The 17,467-nt window shown below is 52.0% G+C and overlaps 1 protein-coding gene across 3 annotated transcripts; it reads left to right on the top strand.

The window, feature by feature from the left end:
- Positions 1 to 138: 138 nt before the first annotated feature.
- RGL3 (ral guanine nucleotide dissociation stimulator like 3) lies at positions 139 to 17,248 on the top strand. 3 transcript variants are annotated; one of them, XM_070416087.1, is made up of 19 exons: positions 139 to 205; positions 570 to 683; positions 1,187 to 1,410; positions 1,571 to 1,624; positions 1,737 to 1,951; positions 8,798 to 8,940; positions 9,025 to 9,240; positions 9,914 to 10,017; positions 10,095 to 10,179; positions 11,812 to 11,868; positions 11,978 to 12,064; positions 12,263 to 12,295; positions 12,377 to 12,498; positions 13,152 to 13,247; positions 13,340 to 13,408; positions 13,497 to 13,593; positions 14,255 to 14,377; positions 14,465 to 14,579; positions 15,375 to 17,248. In XM_070416087.1, exons 1-19 carry the CDS (start codon positions 173 to 175, stop codon positions 15,497 to 15,499), a joined length of 2,112 nt encoding a protein of 703 aa, XP_070272188.1. In that variant the 5' UTR covers positions 139 to 172; the 3' UTR covers positions 15,500 to 17,248. The 3 variants fall into 3 exon arrangements, with proteins under 3 accessions (XP_070272188.1, XP_070272189.1, XP_070272187.1); XM_070416088.1 differs by lacking the exon at positions 11,978 to 12,064; XM_070416086.1 differs by having other exon boundaries at positions 12,263 to 12,498.
- The last annotated feature ends 219 nt before the right edge of the window (positions 17,249 to 17,467 follow it).

The following is a 17,467-nucleotide window of genomic DNA, read 5'->3' as shown; positions in this document are numbered from 1 at the left end:
GGTCCCGCTGGGGGCATCAGAGAGCCGCAGGTCCCCCGCCCCTTCCCGCCCCGCCCCCGCGCGGCCCGTCCTCCCCGCCCCGCCCCGCGGCCCCCAAGTGCCCCGCCGCTGCCCGCCGCCGGCGGCCCTTCCGCCTCACTCAGCCGCGCTGCGGAGCGGACGGGCGCGGGCCATGCTGCGGACGGCAGGGAAGGAGCTCGCCCTGGTAAGGGGACCAGGGGCCCCGGGACCCCACATTCCTGGCGACCCCCGATGCGGACTCCAGGAGCCGGTGCCCCGGACCCTATCTCCCGGCGAGCCGGACCCTCGGACTCGCCCGAGATTCTCTTCGGGGCCTCGCGTCCTCTGGCTCAGTGAAGTGGCTCCTCCGAGGGATGGAGGCTGGGCTCCGGGGCGCCCCCACATGCCACCCCATCCTCCCAGGGCCGGGAGCGGGGTGCTCGCAGCGCCGGGGGACTTGCCCAGCCCGAGTTACACACACTCCGGGGAGGCCCGGCCTAGCCCCAGCGGGAGAGGGGGGCCCGGCCGGACCGACCTCCCGCGCGCCCTGAGCCCCCTCCCGCGCCCAGGCGCCGCTGCAGGACTGGGGCGAGGAGACCGAGGACGGCGCGGTGTACAGCGTCTCCCTACGGCGGCAGCGCAGTCAGCGCCTGAGCCCGAGGGAAGGGCCCGGCGACGGCCAGGTGAGCGGGACCGGAGGGCGGGGCGGGGCAGGTGAAGCCGGGGAGGGCGGGTGGAGTGGAGAGCCCCGCTGGGGCCCGAGGGGCGGGCGGGGCCTGGGCGGCCAGGGAGTGGGTAGATGAGTGAGGTGGGCCAGGTCGACCGCTCCGTGAGCGGGACCTGCGGGCAGCGGCCAGGTAAGCCGGGTTAGTGGGGCGGAGCTGGAGAGGGAGGGCTGGTCTCTAGGAGCAGCCGGGTGAACGCGGGTGGGGCGGGGGGCAGGGACCGGGACGGCCAGTGAAGCGGAGCTGGAGAGCTGAGAGAACCTAGGGGCGGGGCAGCGGCCAGGGCCCGGGCGGCCAGCGGTGTCCAGCTCATTTGTGCGAGGTGCAGGGTAACTCTAGGGGCCAGATTCCGAGGAGTGGGCGGGGTCAGATGCAAGAACCCTGCTAGCAACGGGTGTGGCTGGAAAAGGGGTGCTCCAGGGGCCACTCCTCTGAGGCATCATCACCCCTCTGCCTCGCAGGCCCCCGGCCCCCATGCCAGCACCTTCCTCCATTACCGCACCAGCAAGGTGCGGATGTTGAGGGCGGCGCACCTGGAGCGGCTGGTGCGGGAGCTGGTGTCTGTGGACTGTGAGCAGGACCCGGTCTTCGTCCCTGCCTTCTTGGCCACCCACCAGGCCTTTGTGCCCACCGCTCGGGTTTTGGGCCTTCTCCTGCCACCACCTCCGCCGCCCCTGCCGCCCTGGTCAGTACCAATGGCGAAACCTCCACGTTCCCACCCCAGACCCTCACTGGGCCCTCCCTTGGGTTTAGAATCAGGAAATCTCCCCACCTCAGAACCCTTCTCCTAAGCATCCCCCCTCTTCCCGACACCCTTCTTCACCTGACTGGGGGGCTCCTTCCAGGGTAGAGATCAAGAAGACAGAGGGACAAGATCTGAGCTTCAACAAGAACCTGAGGTTGGTTTCCCAGTGGGTAGCTGTGGAAGGTCCTAGAGGTCAAAGGACGGATCTGAGGTGTGGGGGCTGCAGAGCTCCCAGCTGGCCTCTGAGGCCTTGCCCCTCTGGCCAGGGCTGTGGTGTCTGTGCTGGGCTCCTGGCTGCGGGACCACCCTCAGGACTTCTGGGACCCCCCTGCCCACTCAGACCTGGGCAGAGTCCGAACCTTTCTGGGCTGGGCTGCCCCACTGGGGGCTGAGGCCCTGGAAGCAGAGAAGCTGCTGAGAGACTTCCTGGAGGAGGCTGAGCAAGAGCAGGAAGAGGAGGAGCAGCCCCAGGCTTCGGCAGGTGAGGGGTTTGGGGCAAGGATAGTGTCCTGAGCAGAGCAGGCCTTTCCTGATTCATACCTCCCCCAGGGGGCTCCTCCCCTCAGGGAGCTACAGATCTTAGACAAGGTTCTTTTTCTTTGTTTAAAGAATATATTTTTACTAGAGGCCCAGTGCACAACATTCATGCACTTGGGCGGGGGGAGGGCTCCTTTAGCCCGGCCCGCCCCCTTTTGCAGTCCCGGAGCCCTCGGGGGATGTCCAACTGACCCCTTAGGCCCAGGAACAGGCCTAAGCCACAGTTGGACATCCCTGGACATCCTTAGCGCTGCTGGGGAGGCGGCCTGCTCCACTCGCCCGCCATCCTGCTTCTGGCTGAGCAGTGGGAGTGCACTGACCACCAGGGGGCAGCTCCTGCACAACCAGTTGTCTCTGTTTGGTCTATTTGCATATTACCCTTTTATTATGTAGGATTGATTTCAGAGTGGTAGGGAGAGGAAGAGAGAATCATTGATCAGCTGCCTCCTGCATGCCCCCACTGGGATTCAGCCCACAACCCAGGCATGTGCCCTGACTGGGAAACCATGACCTCCTGGTTCATAGGTCGACACTCAACCACTGAGAAACACCAGCCAAGCTTTTTTTCTTTATTTTTAAAAAATATGTTTTTATTGCTTTTTAGAGAGAGAGGAAGGGAGAGGGATAGAGAGATAGAATCATCGGTTGGCTGCCTCCTGCACACCCCCTACTGGGGATTGAGCCCACAACCTGGGCACAACCTGGGCGTGTGTACTGGCCTGGAATCAACTGTGAACTCTTGGTTCATGGGTTGATGCTCAACCACTGAGCCACACTGGCTGGGCTAAACAAGGTTCTTAATCTTGTCTGAGCTTTAGTTTCCTAACCTATAAAATGAGGAAAATACCCTTTGTCTTACATACTGGCACTTATCTAGCAGCTCCCTCCCCCTTCTAGCCTAACTACAAAGATGCTCCATCATTGGTTCAGAATGCCCTGCATTTTAACTACAAATCATTCCATTACTACTTACCTTAGGAGCCACAGAAATCTGGATTCAAATCCCAGTCCTGCCATTTGCTGACTGTGTGACCTTGGATAAGTCACTTCACTTCTATAAACCTCAGTTTCCCTACCTGTGAAATGGGGGCGATAACAGAACTTACCTGATTGCCTCTTCATTCATTTAGCTGATAGTTAGCCATTGGCCTCTATGCACGTAACAGTGGCAGGAGCTCTCAGTTCCCTGGGGAAGACAATCAGTAGACAAGTAAACATACAAACAACGAGGGCCTGGCAAAGAGTAATACTTTCATTATTATTGTTATCAATGACTCTTACTTATTAGGATGTACCACTTATAATGAAATATGTACAAGAAGCCATACTGATAGTTTCTTGTATAGTAGGGGTCAGCAAACTGTCTGGTCTTTTATAGAAAAATCTACCAACTTCTGATGTAGAGAGCTTTCAGGGGCAGGAGGGAAAAAGATCCATATACTTCATTCAAGTTGGTCCGACGGTTGTGGGTTATTGTTAAGCTGATTAACATATACTTCATTCAAGTCTTTGTTCAGTTGTCACCTTTTCAGACATGCCTTCTCTGGCCCCCTCCCAACAAATTTATTCTCCCACGCTGTGCCCTTTGAACCTGCCTTATTTTTCTGCATAGCACTCATTGGTTTTGTCCCCACCTCAGTCCCCAGGGGCAGGAACAATGCAGATTTGTTGACTGAATAATTATATATCCTGCTTATAAAGTATCATCTTTCACCCATCTGTGTCCCATCTGATCCCTATCACGAAAGCATCCGTATCCCTAATCCCCATCCTGTAATCCTCAGGTAATGGCCACATTTCTCTCCCCTTTACAGAGTAGCAGCTCCTTCTCCCTCCTGATGAAACACTCAGTTATTTATATACAGGGCTGGGCAAAAGTAGGTTTACAGCTGTGAGTTCATGAAACATGGAGTTTATTCTTGTGTTATTAATTATTGTATTATTTTCCATATGAACAGCTGTAAACCTACTTTTACCACACCCTGTATATCTTATTCTTCCATCTTCTGGTTATTAAGTGTTTTTCTTCCTCTGCTCTCAATATTTCACCAGCTGCCTTAGCCGGTTTGGCTCAATTGATAGAGTGTCAGCCCTCGGACTGAGGGGTCCTGGGTTTGATTCTAGTCAGGGGCAATTGCCTTAGTTGCAGGCTCAATCCCCAACCAGGTCGGGAATTGGGGGTCAGGAGTTGAGGCTCCTGTGGGAGTTGATTGGTCGATGTGTCTCTCTTGCATTGATGTTTCTCTCTCTGTCTCTCCCCCTCCCTTCCATTCTCTCTTTAAAAAATCAATGGAAGATGCCCTAACTGGTTTGGCTCAGTGGATAGAGTGTTGGCCTGCGGACTGAAGGGTCCCAGGTTCGATTCCGGTCAAGGGCATGTACCTGGGTTGCAGGCACATCCCCAGTAGGAGATGTGCAGGAGGCAGCTGATCGATGTTTCTCTCTCATTGATGTTTCTAACTCTCTATCTCTCTCCCTTCCTCTCTGTAAAAAATCAATAAAATATATTTTAAAAAATCAATGGAAGAAATATCCTCAGGTGAGGATTAACAAAAATAAAAAATATATAACCTTCATGCCCACAATCATTTCCAACAAAATCAGCAATAATTACTTAATATCAAAACATGGCCAGTCTGTAGTCAAATCCCGTATTTGTCCCTACATTGTCTTTTTTACAGTTGTTTCTCTAAAACCCAAAGATCCATTTAAGGCATTCAGTTGTGTTTCGTGGGTCTCTTTTAGTCTATGACAGGCCCCCTTTGCCTTTCATGTAATGACAATAGGGAAAAATGGGTCATTTGTCCTGAGCAGTGTCTCACATTCTTCTGCATCTGCCTGTTTGCTTTCTCATGGTGACATGTGGTATGTTCCTCTATCCCCCATATTTGCTATAAGATCTGAAGGTTTGATTAGATATAGGTGCAATTTTTTCCCCAATGCCACTTAAAAAATATATACATACATACTCTTGCTTTTATATATATGTGTGTGTATATATATATATGTGTGTGTGTGTGTGTGTATGTATATATATATGTGTGTGTATGTATATATATATGTGTGTGTGTGTGTGTGTATATATATATATATTGATTTCAGAGAGGAAGAGAGAGGGAGAGAGATAGAAACATCAATGATGAGAGAGAATCATTGATCAGTTGCCTCCTGCATGCCCGTTACTGGGAATCAAGCCTGAAACCTGGGCATGTGTTCTTTTTTTTTTTTAAATATATTTTTTTATTGATTAAGATATTACATATGTGTCCTTATACCCACGTTACCCCCTATGCCCCCCCCCTCATGCCCTCACCGCCCCCCCCCCCCGCCCCCGTTGTCCGTGTCCATTGGTTAGACCTATATGCTTGCATGTAAGTCCTTTGGTTGATCTTCCCCCCTTACCCCCACCCTCCCCTACCTTCCCTCCAAGGCCCGACAGCCCAATCAATGCCTCTCCGTCTCTGGATCAGTCCCTGTTCATCAGTTTATGATGTTCATTATATTCCACAAATGAGTGAGATCATGTGGTATTTATCCTTCTCTGACTGGCTTATTTCACTTAGCATAATGCTCTCTAGTTCCATCCATGCTGTGGCAAATGGTAAGAGTTCCTTTTTCTTCTTCCTCTTCTTAAAGAATACCTTTCAGCATTTCATATAATGCTGGTTTGGTGGTGATGAACTCCTTTAGCTTTTTCTTATCTGTGAAGCTCTTTATCTGACCTTCAATTCTGAATGATAGCTTTGCTGGATAAAGTACTCTTGGTTGTAGGTTCTTGCTATTCATCACTTTGAATATTTCTTGCCACTCTCTTCTGGCCTGCATGGTTTCTGTTGAGAAATCAGCTGACAGTCGTATGGGTACTCCCTTGTAGGTAACTGACTGTCTTTCTCTTGCTGCTTTTAGGATTCTCTCTTTGTCTTTTGCTCTTGGCATTTTAATTATGATGTGTCTTGGTGTGGTCCTCTTTGGATTCCTTTTGTTTGGGGTTCTCTGCGCTTCCTGGACTTGGAAGTCTATTTCTTTCACCAGGTATGGGAAGTTTTCTGTCATTTTTTCAAATAGGTTTTCAATATCTTGCTGTCTCTCATCTTCTGGTACCCCTATAATTCTGATGTTGGTACGCTTGAAGCTGTCCCAGAGGCTCCTTACACTATCTTCGTATTTTTGGATTCTTTTTTCATTTTGCTTTTCCGGTTGGGTGTTTTTTGCTTCTTCGTATTTCTTTTTTTTTTTTTTTTAAATATATTTTATTGATTTTTTTACAGAGAGGAAGGGAGAGGGATAGAGAGTCAGAAACATCGACGGGAGAGAAACATCGATCAGCTGCCTCCTGCACATCTCCCACTGGGGATGTGCCCGCAACCCAGGTACATACCCTTGACTGGAATCGAACCTGGGACCCTTCAGTCCGCAGGCCGACGCTCTATCCACTGAGCCAAACCGGTTTCGGCACTCTTCCTATTTCAAATCTTTGACTTGATTCTTGCGATCCTCTGGTCTGCTGTTGGGAGTCTGTATAATATTCTTTATTTCAGTCAGTGTATGCTCAATTTCTGGTTGGTCCTTTATCACAACATCGAGGGTCTCACTAGATTTCTTGAGGATCTCACTACATTTATTGGCGGTTTCCATAAAATTCTTGAAAAATCTTAGAAACATGGTTTTGAACTCTATATCCAGTCGTTTGCTTTCCTCCATTTCTGTCATTTGTGACCTGTTTCTTTGTCTTCGCATTTTGTCTGCTTCCCTCTGCACTTTACTTTCATAGCTCCTCTGAGTCTGTGTTCTTCTCTTTCCTTCTAGTTGTAGAATTTCCACTCAGCCAGCCTTCCTGTGGTTCTGGATGATGACCGTTCTGTCTTTTAGTAGTATTTTTGAAGTTGTTGTCGAAGGCAGCAATTTCCGGGTGTTTACCTATGCCGCCATCTTGGTTTCTCCTGGGCATGTGTTCTTGACTGGAATCGATCCTGGGACCCTTCAGTCCACAAGCCAATGCTCTATCCACTGAACCAAACCGGCTAGGGCCCAATGCCACTTAAAAAAAAAAAAATGTAGCCCGGCCAGAGTGAGCCGGAAACCCAGGCATGTGCCCTGACCAGGAATCAAAACGTGACCTCCTGGTTCATAAGTCGACGCGCAACCACTGAGCCACGCCAGTCAGGCCCAATGCCACTTTTTAAAAAAATATATATTTTGTTGATTTTTTTACAGAGAGGAGGGGAGAGGGATAGAGAGTTAGGAACATCACAGAGAGAAACATCGATCAGCTGCCTCCTGCACACCTCCTACTGGGGATGTGCCCGCAACCAAGGTACATGCCCTTGTCCAGAATCAAACCTGGGACCCTTTAGTCCACAGGCTGATGCTCTATCTACTGAGCCAAACCAGTTAGGGCCCAATGCCACTCTTTAAACTAATATTTTGCATTGCCACCTGTCCTCATTTGAAATGAAAGACAAGTAAGCAGACTCATTCAGATAATCTTAAAATAATAATATGATGTTGTAACTGTAATACCAAGGAAAAAGGAAACAAAAGCAATTTACACAAGGAACTATGCTCATTGCTGTGCTGGTGCTTAGCCATGCCTCACTAGAAGACATGGTGGAATTTCGTCGGTCATAAGATCATGGTGAACGTGAGGCACAAACACCTACTAATGCGGGAGAGTGCACTGGCCACGCAGACGCAGTAGCATAGATGTTAGTGACATCATTTCCCAAAATGCTGAGCAACACTTGCAATTTGCAAACAAAACAAAGTTAGGGCTTTCACAGTCCTTGCATTCCTGGAGCCAAAATAATTAGTGTTTATGAGCAAGATAGTTGGGTGCAAGGTGCAGATTACTATAAACAGGGTTTTCAAGGACACACATGAACAAAAAGAAAAAGTAGAATAGACGAAAAAGAAAAACAAGCAAAAGAAACAAGGACAACAATGCCTTGGAGGGACATTTGGAGGCTGGGTGGCACAGTTCTCCACATGCAGCGGGAGTCCAGCTCCTAAGGTGTCCCCTGTACTTTACAGCAGCCTGGTATGCATGGTCTCATTTGATTTTTTTAAAAAGAAATGTGGGAGGGGGGATCAAATAAAAAGGAATGCAGATGAAGAAAAGAAAGCGCAGAGAAGTTTAAAGGCTTGTTTTAGTTCCCACAGCAAGCCCAGTGGACAAGTTTGAATTTGAACTTGGCATTTTCTGACAATAACCTTGCCCAACCACAAAGTTATACCATCTCTCACCAAAAGAAAAGGGCAAACCCAGCTGGTGTGAGCTTCAACCTATGAAGCAGGAAGTCATGGCTGGATTCCTGGTCAGGGCACATGCCCAGGTTGAGGGCTCAGCCCCAGTGTGGGGCCTGCAGAAGGCAGCCGATCAATGATTCTCTCCTCCCTTCCTCTCTGAAAGGTATATATATATGATTTTTTTCTTAATAAAGTCACAAAGCTCTATTTTCTACGCTAGTCTTTGATCTTTGAGCACCTGGCTTCAAATCCCTGCCCTGTCATTTACGGAACTGACTTAAGGCAAATTGCTCCTCCCCGCCCCAGGAAGGTGGGTAATAGGTAGTGCCTGGCTCACTAGTAAGTGTGCTAAATTATCGGGTTAAACCACACTACGTGCTCAGTGAACGTTACTGTTGCTTTAAGTCCTTACAGACATTCAGGGAGGTCTCCATTTCCCAGGTGAGGACAGTGAGGCTCAGAAACGCTTAGGGACTTGCCCTGGGTCCCACAGCCAGTCCTGCATTCACCCTGGAGAGTTTAACCCCCTCTAATGTTCCCTTAGGGCCTCCTCGGACTGCCCGGACCCCCAGCCCAGACTCCCCCGAAGGCTACTTGGAAGAGGAGGAAGGGCTGGCGCAGGAAGGCCCTGAGCTCCTGGACTTCAGTGTCGACCAAGTGGCTGAGCAGCTGACTCTGATGGACGTGGTGAGGGTGCAGGAGGGGCGCCGTGGGGGTGGGGAGGAGGGGCAGGTCCGGCTGAGCACAGATCCTTCCCCCACCCCCTTTCAGGAACTCTTCTCCCGCGTGCGGCCCTGCGAGTGCCTGGGCTCCGTCTGGTCCCAACGGGACCGGCCAGGGGCCGCCGGCATCGCCCCAACTGTGCGCGCCACCGTGACCCAGTTCAACCTGGTGACCGGCTGCGTGCTGGGCTCTGTGCTCGGGGCGCCGGGCCTGGCTGCCCCGCAGAGGGCGCAGCGGCTGGAAAAGTGGATCCGCATTGCCCAGGTGCCTGTTCGGGGGCGGGGCCCAGGTACCTAGAGAGGCTGGCATGGGCGGAAGGCGCAAGACTGGGGTCTGGGGGTGTGGACAGCATTGAGGCTGGACGGTGCCAAGGGAAAAGCCGAGGACAAGGCTGTGCCAGGCGGGGGCCGGGGACGCCGAGGAGCCGGGTAGGCCTTAGGATAAGAGGATGGGATGGGTGTGATCGGGCGGGTACGGGACTGGAGGAGGGACCAAAGCCCAGAGAAGGGGGCAGGGGTCCCGGTAAAGACTAGGTAGGGGCGGGGCAGGAACCTCTGGTCAGAGAGGAAGAGACAGAAATGAGGGCCCTGGAGAGAGGGAGGGCGCGTGGCCAGAAGAGGGAGTGGAAAGGTTGGACCTGGCCTGAGACTTGGGTTCCGAGAGGAGGGGTCTGGGCTCCGGAGAGATGCGGCGGGCGCCTCTAGTGCCCACAGAGAAGTTACTGTCGGAGACAGAAGCCAAGGTCAGAAGTAGGGGCTGAGGGGGGAGGGAGGGACTCCGGAGCGGGAGATGGTCCTGGTAGCCTGTCCGATGTGGGGCCAGTCGTAGTGGTCGGACCTGGGGTGGGAAGTCAGGAGACCATCGGAGGCGGATTATAGCTGCTCAGGCTTGGGGTCTGAGCGCCCCGCCCCCCCCCGCTCCCCCCCCCCCTCCCCAGCGCTGCAGGGAACTGCGGAACTTCTCCTCCCTGCGCGCCATCCTGTCCGCCCTGCAGTCGAACCCCATATATCGGCTCAAGAGCAGCTGGGGCGCTGTGAGCAGGTGAGCAAGGATGGGGAGAGAAGCTGGGGCGAGACCTCCCTACCCACCCAGCCCTGACCCTCTCCTGTCCCCCACAGGGAACCGTTATCCACGTTCAGGAAACTTTCGCAGATTTTCTCGGACGAGAACAACCATCTCAGCAGCAGAGAGATTCTTTCCCGGGTACAGAGGCCCCGCCCGGGACCTGAAGTGGGCAAGGCACAGGCTGTCCTTGTCCTAAGGTTCAGCGTCCTTCCCTGCACCCCAGAAATGACCTTGTCCTTGTGTGTGGGCAGGCCGAGTTTTTACTGCCTCTGCTGCCCTCATGATAGTTCACACTCGCTAACCGCCTTATTTATTCATTCAACAAATACCAGAAGTTACAAGGAAAAGGTCACTCAAGGCTAGAGTCACAGCGAAGTGTGAAAAAAAACGTTGACTTTAATAAGCAAAACTAGCAAACGTGTGCCCACAGATCAGACTTACTGTAGGCAAGACCGAGGTTCTAAGTGCAGTTAGGGTGTTAGGCTGAGTCCAGAGAAGATGGGACAGTCCTCACATTCACCTCCTGCAGGTCCCTACCCAGATGTTCCCTCGAGGTGCCCTCCTGTGCCCCCAGCATCTCATTCTTTTTTTTAAAAGGATGTATTTTTGTTGATTTCCAAGAGGAAGGGAGCGGGAGAGAGAGATAGAAACATCAATGATGAGAGAGAAAATCATCAATTGGCTGCCTCCTGCAGGCCCCTCACTAGGGATCAAGCCCCCAACCTGGGCATGTGCCCTGACTAGGAATCGAACTGTGACCCCCTGGTTCATAGGTCGCTGCTCAACCATTGAGCCATGGGGCTGGGCTCTATTGTTCTTTTCTTATCTCTGAGTATCCTTAATTACATGTTAAGTTTGGTTGTTGCTCTCTCTTCCTCCCTGATGTCTGCTCCATGAGGCGTGTTTTTGTATGTTTTACTCACTACTGCTACCCCAGGAGCCAGAGCAGTGCCTGGCCCAGAGCAGGCTCTCAATTAATATCTGTGAGTGAATGAATATCTCAAGGAACAAGGAGCTCTGCGTTAAGCACCTACTGTGTACCAGGCACTATGCCAGGAGGCTTGGCCAGGAACCAGAGAGATACAGTTCCTGCCCTTGGGGGGCGGCGGGGGGGATCAGGCCCAGACAGGGGAGACACACAGGGCAATGATAGCTGCCCCTGCAATGATATAATTAACCAGGCAGAACGATGCCATGAAGGCAAGTTCAGGGCATTCCCAGGAGATTGCCTGAGGGCCTGGTCCCTCAGACCTGGGACGAAGATTCTCACCTGTGCTGAGGCTGTCCCTGGGGGCCCTGGCACCCACAAGCCCCACCTCCAGTCATCCTCAGTGGGACCTACCACCTACCACTGATCTGCTCCCTTCCTCCCTCCCCCTGTTCACTTTCCTTGGAGCGTGACCTTTGCAACTGGTTTGTAATTGCTAAAAGCAAAATGGGCCCGGCCTGCATGGCTCAGTGGTTGAGCTTCTACCTATGAGCCAGGAGGTCACGGTTCAATTCCAGGTCAGGGCATATGCTGGGGTTGCGGGCTTGATCCCCAGTGTGGGGCATGCAGGAGGCAGCCGATCAATGATTCTTGATATCTCTCTCTCTCTCTCTCTCTCTCTCTCCCCGCCCCCCCCCCCCCCGTCCTCTTTGAAATTAATAAACATATATTTGAAGATAAATAAATAAAAATAAAAGCAAAATGGGTGTGTATTGAGGCTTCTTCCCTGAAGGAGAGGTCCGAGAGACCCCAGATCTACTCAGTTCTTCTCCTGCCCACAGGAGGAGGCCACTGAGGGACCCCAAGAGGAGAATCCGCCCCCAGGGAGCCTGCCTTCAGTGAGTGGTGGTAGTTTGGGGTGGGGGACAAGCGGGACCCTCATGGAAGGGGATGGAGCGTGATGGGGTCTGTGATGGTGGAGAGTGACTGGAGCTCTGGGGGCCACAGAAATTGCCCCCAGGCCCGGTTCCCTACCTTGGCACCTTTCTCACGGACCTGGTTATGCTGGACACAGCCCTGCCGGACATGCTAGAGGTCTGACTCCTGACCCTTGACCCCAGTACCACTTGCCCTCAGCACAGTGGCCTCCTGACATCCCACCTTTGACCCTGCCTGCAAACCCAACCCCAGCTCCCTTAGTGCAGTAGGGCTCCTGACATCCCAACCCCTGACCTTGACCCTCCATCAATCCTTAATCCTGGAGACTCCAATTCAGACAAAGTTTTCCCCCAGGGGGATCTCATCAACTTTGAGAAGAGGAGGAAGGTGAGTGGGCGCTGGGGTGGGTGTGGGGGGGGCCAGGGTGGGGTCAGGGCAGGGATGAGGTCTCAGAAACCATACCCTCAGGAGTGGGAGATCCTGGCCCGAATCCAGCAGTTGCAGAAGCGCTGTCGGAGCTACTGCCTGAGCCCCTGCCCGCCCATCCTGGCTGCCTTGCGAGCCCAGCGCCAGCTCAGTGAGGAGCAGAGGTGACCACCCTGAGGCCTGGCCCAGCCCTGCCTCGACTGACCCTGATTTGCTTACCTTGTACACCTCTCCAAATCCTTCTAAGGCCACCCCCTTCCTGAGCCTTGACCCCCAACCTGTGTCCTTGCATTATCTACAGCCCAATTGAGGGCCCCAAATGACCTCCAACCTTAAATTTGACTCTATCTGACTTTCTGACTTCAACTCAACCATCCCTTCTGTTTTCCTCCCACCTCTGACCCTATCTGACCCGCGATCCCATTCATGACCCCCATCTGACTCCGACCCCAATCACTGACCCCCAATTTTGAATAATTGACTCTGACTTTGATGTATATTTGACTGTCCAACTCAACTATCCCAATTATTTCCTTCATTCTGGGGAATCCATGACTCCAGTGATTACCTGACCTTGAATTCTATTCTTGACCCAGTTTGACTCCTCAGTCCCACCTGTGAATTCCTGTGTGACCTGCCAGCCAAGCCACCCCATCTCATTCCGAATAAGACCCAGTTTCTTTATGACCCCATTTACTATTCTGACCCTGGTATTTGGTGCTCAGTACTTGGCTGTTCCCCACAATGTCCAAACCCAGCTCCCAACTGATTCTAACTCTCGTCTCCCAATGCCCCCATCTGCACCTTGACCCCTCAGCTACCGTGTCTCCCGTGTCATTGAGCCACCAGCCGCCTCCTGTCCCAGTTCCCCACGTGTGCGGCGACGAATCAGCCTCACCAAGCGTCTCAGTGCGTGAGTCTTGGGAATGTGGGTGGGGAGATAGGGGCAGAGACAGGGGCTGCTTCTGGCTCTGAGTTTGGCCTCATCCCCTGTCCCATCCTCAGGAAGCTATCCAGAGAGAGAGGCTCCTCTCCTGGTGGGAGTCCTGGGGACCCCTCATCCCCCACCTCCAGGTGAGCATCCTGTTTAGTGAAGGAATTGGAGATGGCAGGGTCAGAGGTCAGGGTAGCCACACCACCTCAGGCTCTGTGTCTCTCCCAGTCTGTCCCCAGGGTCTCCCCCATCCAGTCCTAGAATGAGGGACCCTCCTCCTGGAAGTCCCCCAGCCTCTCCAGGGCCCCAAGGCCCCAGCACCAAGGTACCAGGACTGCCTGTGTGTGCATTTGGGACTGTGGGCACCCAGGGCTGTGTGTGTGTGTGTGTGTGTGTGTGTGTGTGTGTGTGTGTGATTTGAGGCCAGGCATGTACATAGGAGATTGAACTCATGCTTGGCTCAGCACTGGGGGTGTCTGTCCAAGGGACCATGTACATTTTCATGGCCCTGATTGAGAAATTGTCCCTCCGTCTGGCTTGTGCTCAGATCTGGACCTGTGTGTCTGCTCGCCCATGGTGCAATCCCACATTTTGCTAGAATTGGTGTGTCTCCAGGAATTTGCATTCCTGAAGCGGAAATGTGGGTATGAATATCCACCATATCCACAGGCCCATGTGCTGGCTGTTGTTCATGGATATGCACTTATATGTATGCAGCAACTGTGAGCATATGTATGTGCTCTCTGTTCTGTGTACATAGGATATTTTGTGTGTGAACATGGGTGTGTGTTTATCAATCATGTAAATGTGTGTAACAGGAAATGAAGGTCTGTATGTGATGGGATTGCACAGATGTGGACTTGTGTGTATGTGCCCTAATTGTGTGTCCCCGGCTTTGGGTGTGTAGGGGCATGTGTTGAATGCATTAATAAGGAAGGGGGCTAATGCTCTCCCACTGCTCAGCTCCCATCCCCCACTGCTTACAGCTGCCCCTGGCCTTGACCCTGAGCTGTCCTGGAATCTCCCACGCGGGGCAGCAGGGCTCAGAGGCCCGGGTCATCCGAGTTAGCATCGACAATGACCATGGGAACCTGTATCGGAGCATTCTGGTGAGGAATGGGACCGGGACCTGCTGAGGGCAGCCCTGCCCTTGGGGCTCAGACTGTCACCTCTGACCTCCCACTTCCTTTTCCCAGCTCACGAGTCAGGACAAGGCCCCCAGTGTGGTGCAGAGAGCCTTGCAGAAGCACAATGTGGCCCAGTTCTGGGCCCGTGACTACCAGCTCTTCCAGGTCCTTCCTGGGGAAAAGGGTGAGCAGGGACAGCTCGGAGCCTTGGGTGGGGGGCAGCTGGGAGATGGCCCTAATAGGGCCAGGAGGTGGTACAGGCACAGGGCAGGGATAAGATGAAACAGAGTGGGGGTAAGAGGCAGTAAAATATTTGTTCCTCAATTATATGAGTCATGTGGTTATCCTGGCTCAGTGCAAGGCAAGAGGGCACCTGGGATTATGGGGAAATGAGATTGCCCAGGGTTAGACAAGAGGGACTGTAGAAGCTTGTCTAGGCTTAAATGTATAGGATCACGAGGTTGCTCAGGCTTAACTTGGTGGGGTGCAAGACTGAAGGGGCTCTGGGCTTTAATTTAAGGGGAAACGAGTTTGTCCAGGCTCAGCCTGGGGAATCTGAAGGTGTCTGAACTTGGCACAGGAGAAGGCCAAAAGGTATTGAAATTCAGGGTAGGGGAGCATGAGGTTGTTCAGTGTAGGAGGTTTATTCAATTTTTGCAAGGGAGAGTCAAGAGGTTGCTATATTAAAGGACACGACATGAAGTAGGCCGGACATTAGGAAGGAAGGAATATATGAGGCTCAGGTGTCAAGGGCCATAGATTGTGCAGGCTGGAAGTAGGAAGTCAGAGTTATCCAAGTTCATGGTAATAGCAGCATGAACTTGGCTGGGAATCGGCTATGAGGAGAGGGTGGGGTAGGAAGGAAGTTGTTTGGGATGGGTGGCCTGAGTTTGCCCAAGCTTGTAGTACAGGTTGTCTAGACTCTGGGGGAAGTATGCGGTTGTACGGACCCTTCATGATTATGTCCACACCTGGCCAGAGCTCCTGATTCCTGACAACGCCAATGTCTTCTATGCCATGAGTCCAGCCGCCCCTGGAGACTTCATGCTGCGGCGGCGGAAGAAGGAGGAGGCCCAGCACACAACCTCAGTCTCCCCGACCTGAGCTGGCTCTCTCCTGCCTCCAGGACACAGGTCCCATGGGCAGCTTCTATCACGATGGGGGCAGGAAGGGCACTCCTCTCCCAGAAAGCTCCCATTCCCCAGTAGAGCCCATTGTGCTCCATACCCTGTGGCCCCCTCCCCCCACCTTCACTGGGCCCCATCCCACTGACCCTCTTGGCACTGGATCCCTATTCCAAAGTCTTCAGCTCACAGGGTGGCTGGTGGAGAGCTCTATTGCATACTGGGGGTCAGACCCTTCCCTAGAGAAATCTTGTAACTGTTGGAGATGCATCACAATGGACAGAAGTAGACGAAAACAGTGACCAAAGATATGAAACAGGAGTCAGTCTTCTTTGTTTGGTGCCTGTGCCTCATGTTCATTCTTCATTAAGATTAAAAAATGTAAAAGAACCAAGAACCCTAAGGAAAGGATTGGGTGAAGCATGACCAGACACTGGGGGAGGGTGGCTATCATACACACAGGTTTCAGGACTCCCTCCCCCAACATTTTTGGGGTAATATGCTGCTTTTCTGCTGTGTGTATGGGAGATGAAGAAATGAAATTCCATTGGAATCAGAGACAAATAACATCATCACCCATGAGTCAATAGGGCTGTGAGGACAAAAGGTGGGGCTGAGTTTGTCTCTCAGTACTGGGGTAGGAAGGAGAGACAGGTAGAGCCCATCCTGGCATGGCTCAGTGGTTGAGCATCAACCTATGAACCAGGAGGTCATGGTTGGATTTCCCGTCAGGGCAAATGCCCGGGTTGCAGGTAGGGGATGTGCAGGAGGCAGCCGATCAATGATTTGCTCATCATTGAAGTTTCTATTTCTCCCTCTCCTTTCCTCTCTGAAATATATATGTAATTTTTACTTGTTTAAAGAAGAAGAAACAGGTCAAGAAGGCAGAGATGGAGTGAGCTATAGGGCATCTACAACAGTCACAGCAAGAACAATAATATGCCCACTTATGAACTCTGCTCTGTGCTGGACAATAACTAGGGGCTTTATATTTCACTGTACAGTGGGGCCTTGACTTATGAGTGTTCCGACTAATGAGTTTTTTGAGATACCAGCTGTCTCTTGGCCGATTTTTTGCATTGAGTTGATAGAGTAATTTGAGTTAACGAGCTCCTTAATGAGCTCGGTCTCAGAACGAATTAAACTCGTAAGTCAAGGCCCCACTGTATTAATGAAGATTTTTTATGTTTCAAGTGGTCAAAAATCCAATTCAAACAGGCGTATGCATAAAGGAAATTAATGGCTTGTGTAATTTAAAAAGTTCAGTGGTCCACTTCAGGTACAGTTGGATCCAGGGACTGAAGAGAAGTCAGGATTTTGTTGCTGTCTCTTGGCTCCAATTTTGCTCTAAGAATGAGACTGTCTGTTGTCCCCTCAAATCCAATCACCGTCTATGGTGATAGAACTAGTGATTTTTACCTGGTCACCCAGAGTAAAAACTGCCTTTCCAGTCTCCTTTGCAGCAAAATGTGATCATGTGACTAAGTCCTGGCCAATGAGATGTAAAAGGAAAGGATGTGGGCAAATGCTAGGTCCTGCTCTTAAAGGCGTAGTCCTCCCCTTCCTCCTCTTCTGCCTCCCGCTGTGTGGAGTGGATCCTGTGGGGTCAGGTGGTCCACACCCTCTAAATAACTGAGCGACAAAAGGAAAGGAGCATGGAGCCGCCATATTGTATTGCTGCTACTTGGATTGTTGCATAAGAGAGAAATAAATGTCTATTTTACTTGAACCACTATTTGGGTTTCTATTACAGTAGCCAGAAGAACATTTTAAGTAACATAGCTCCACTCCAAGGCAGGCTCACACCTTCTGGGAGCATTGCCAGGCTTACATCCCACCATCTCCATCCTCCTATGCAAGGAGAACAAACCCCTTTCTCCCATCAGGCCCAGCAAAAGGCCCCAGCAGATGCCCATTGGACCAATTGAACCAATAGCAGCGGTTCTCA

This window comes from Myotis yumanensis, unplaced genomic scaffold, assembly GCF_028538775.1.
Source record: "Myotis yumanensis isolate MYYU_CA2020_CCGP unplaced genomic scaffold, mMyoYum1.0.hap1 SCAF_5, whole genome shotgun sequence".
Classification (NCBI taxonomy): domain Eukaryota; kingdom Metazoa; phylum Chordata; class Mammalia; order Chiroptera; family Vespertilionidae; genus Myotis; species Myotis yumanensis.
Note: the sequence above shows the minus strand (reverse complement) of the source record. Positions and strands in the feature narration are given on the sequence as shown.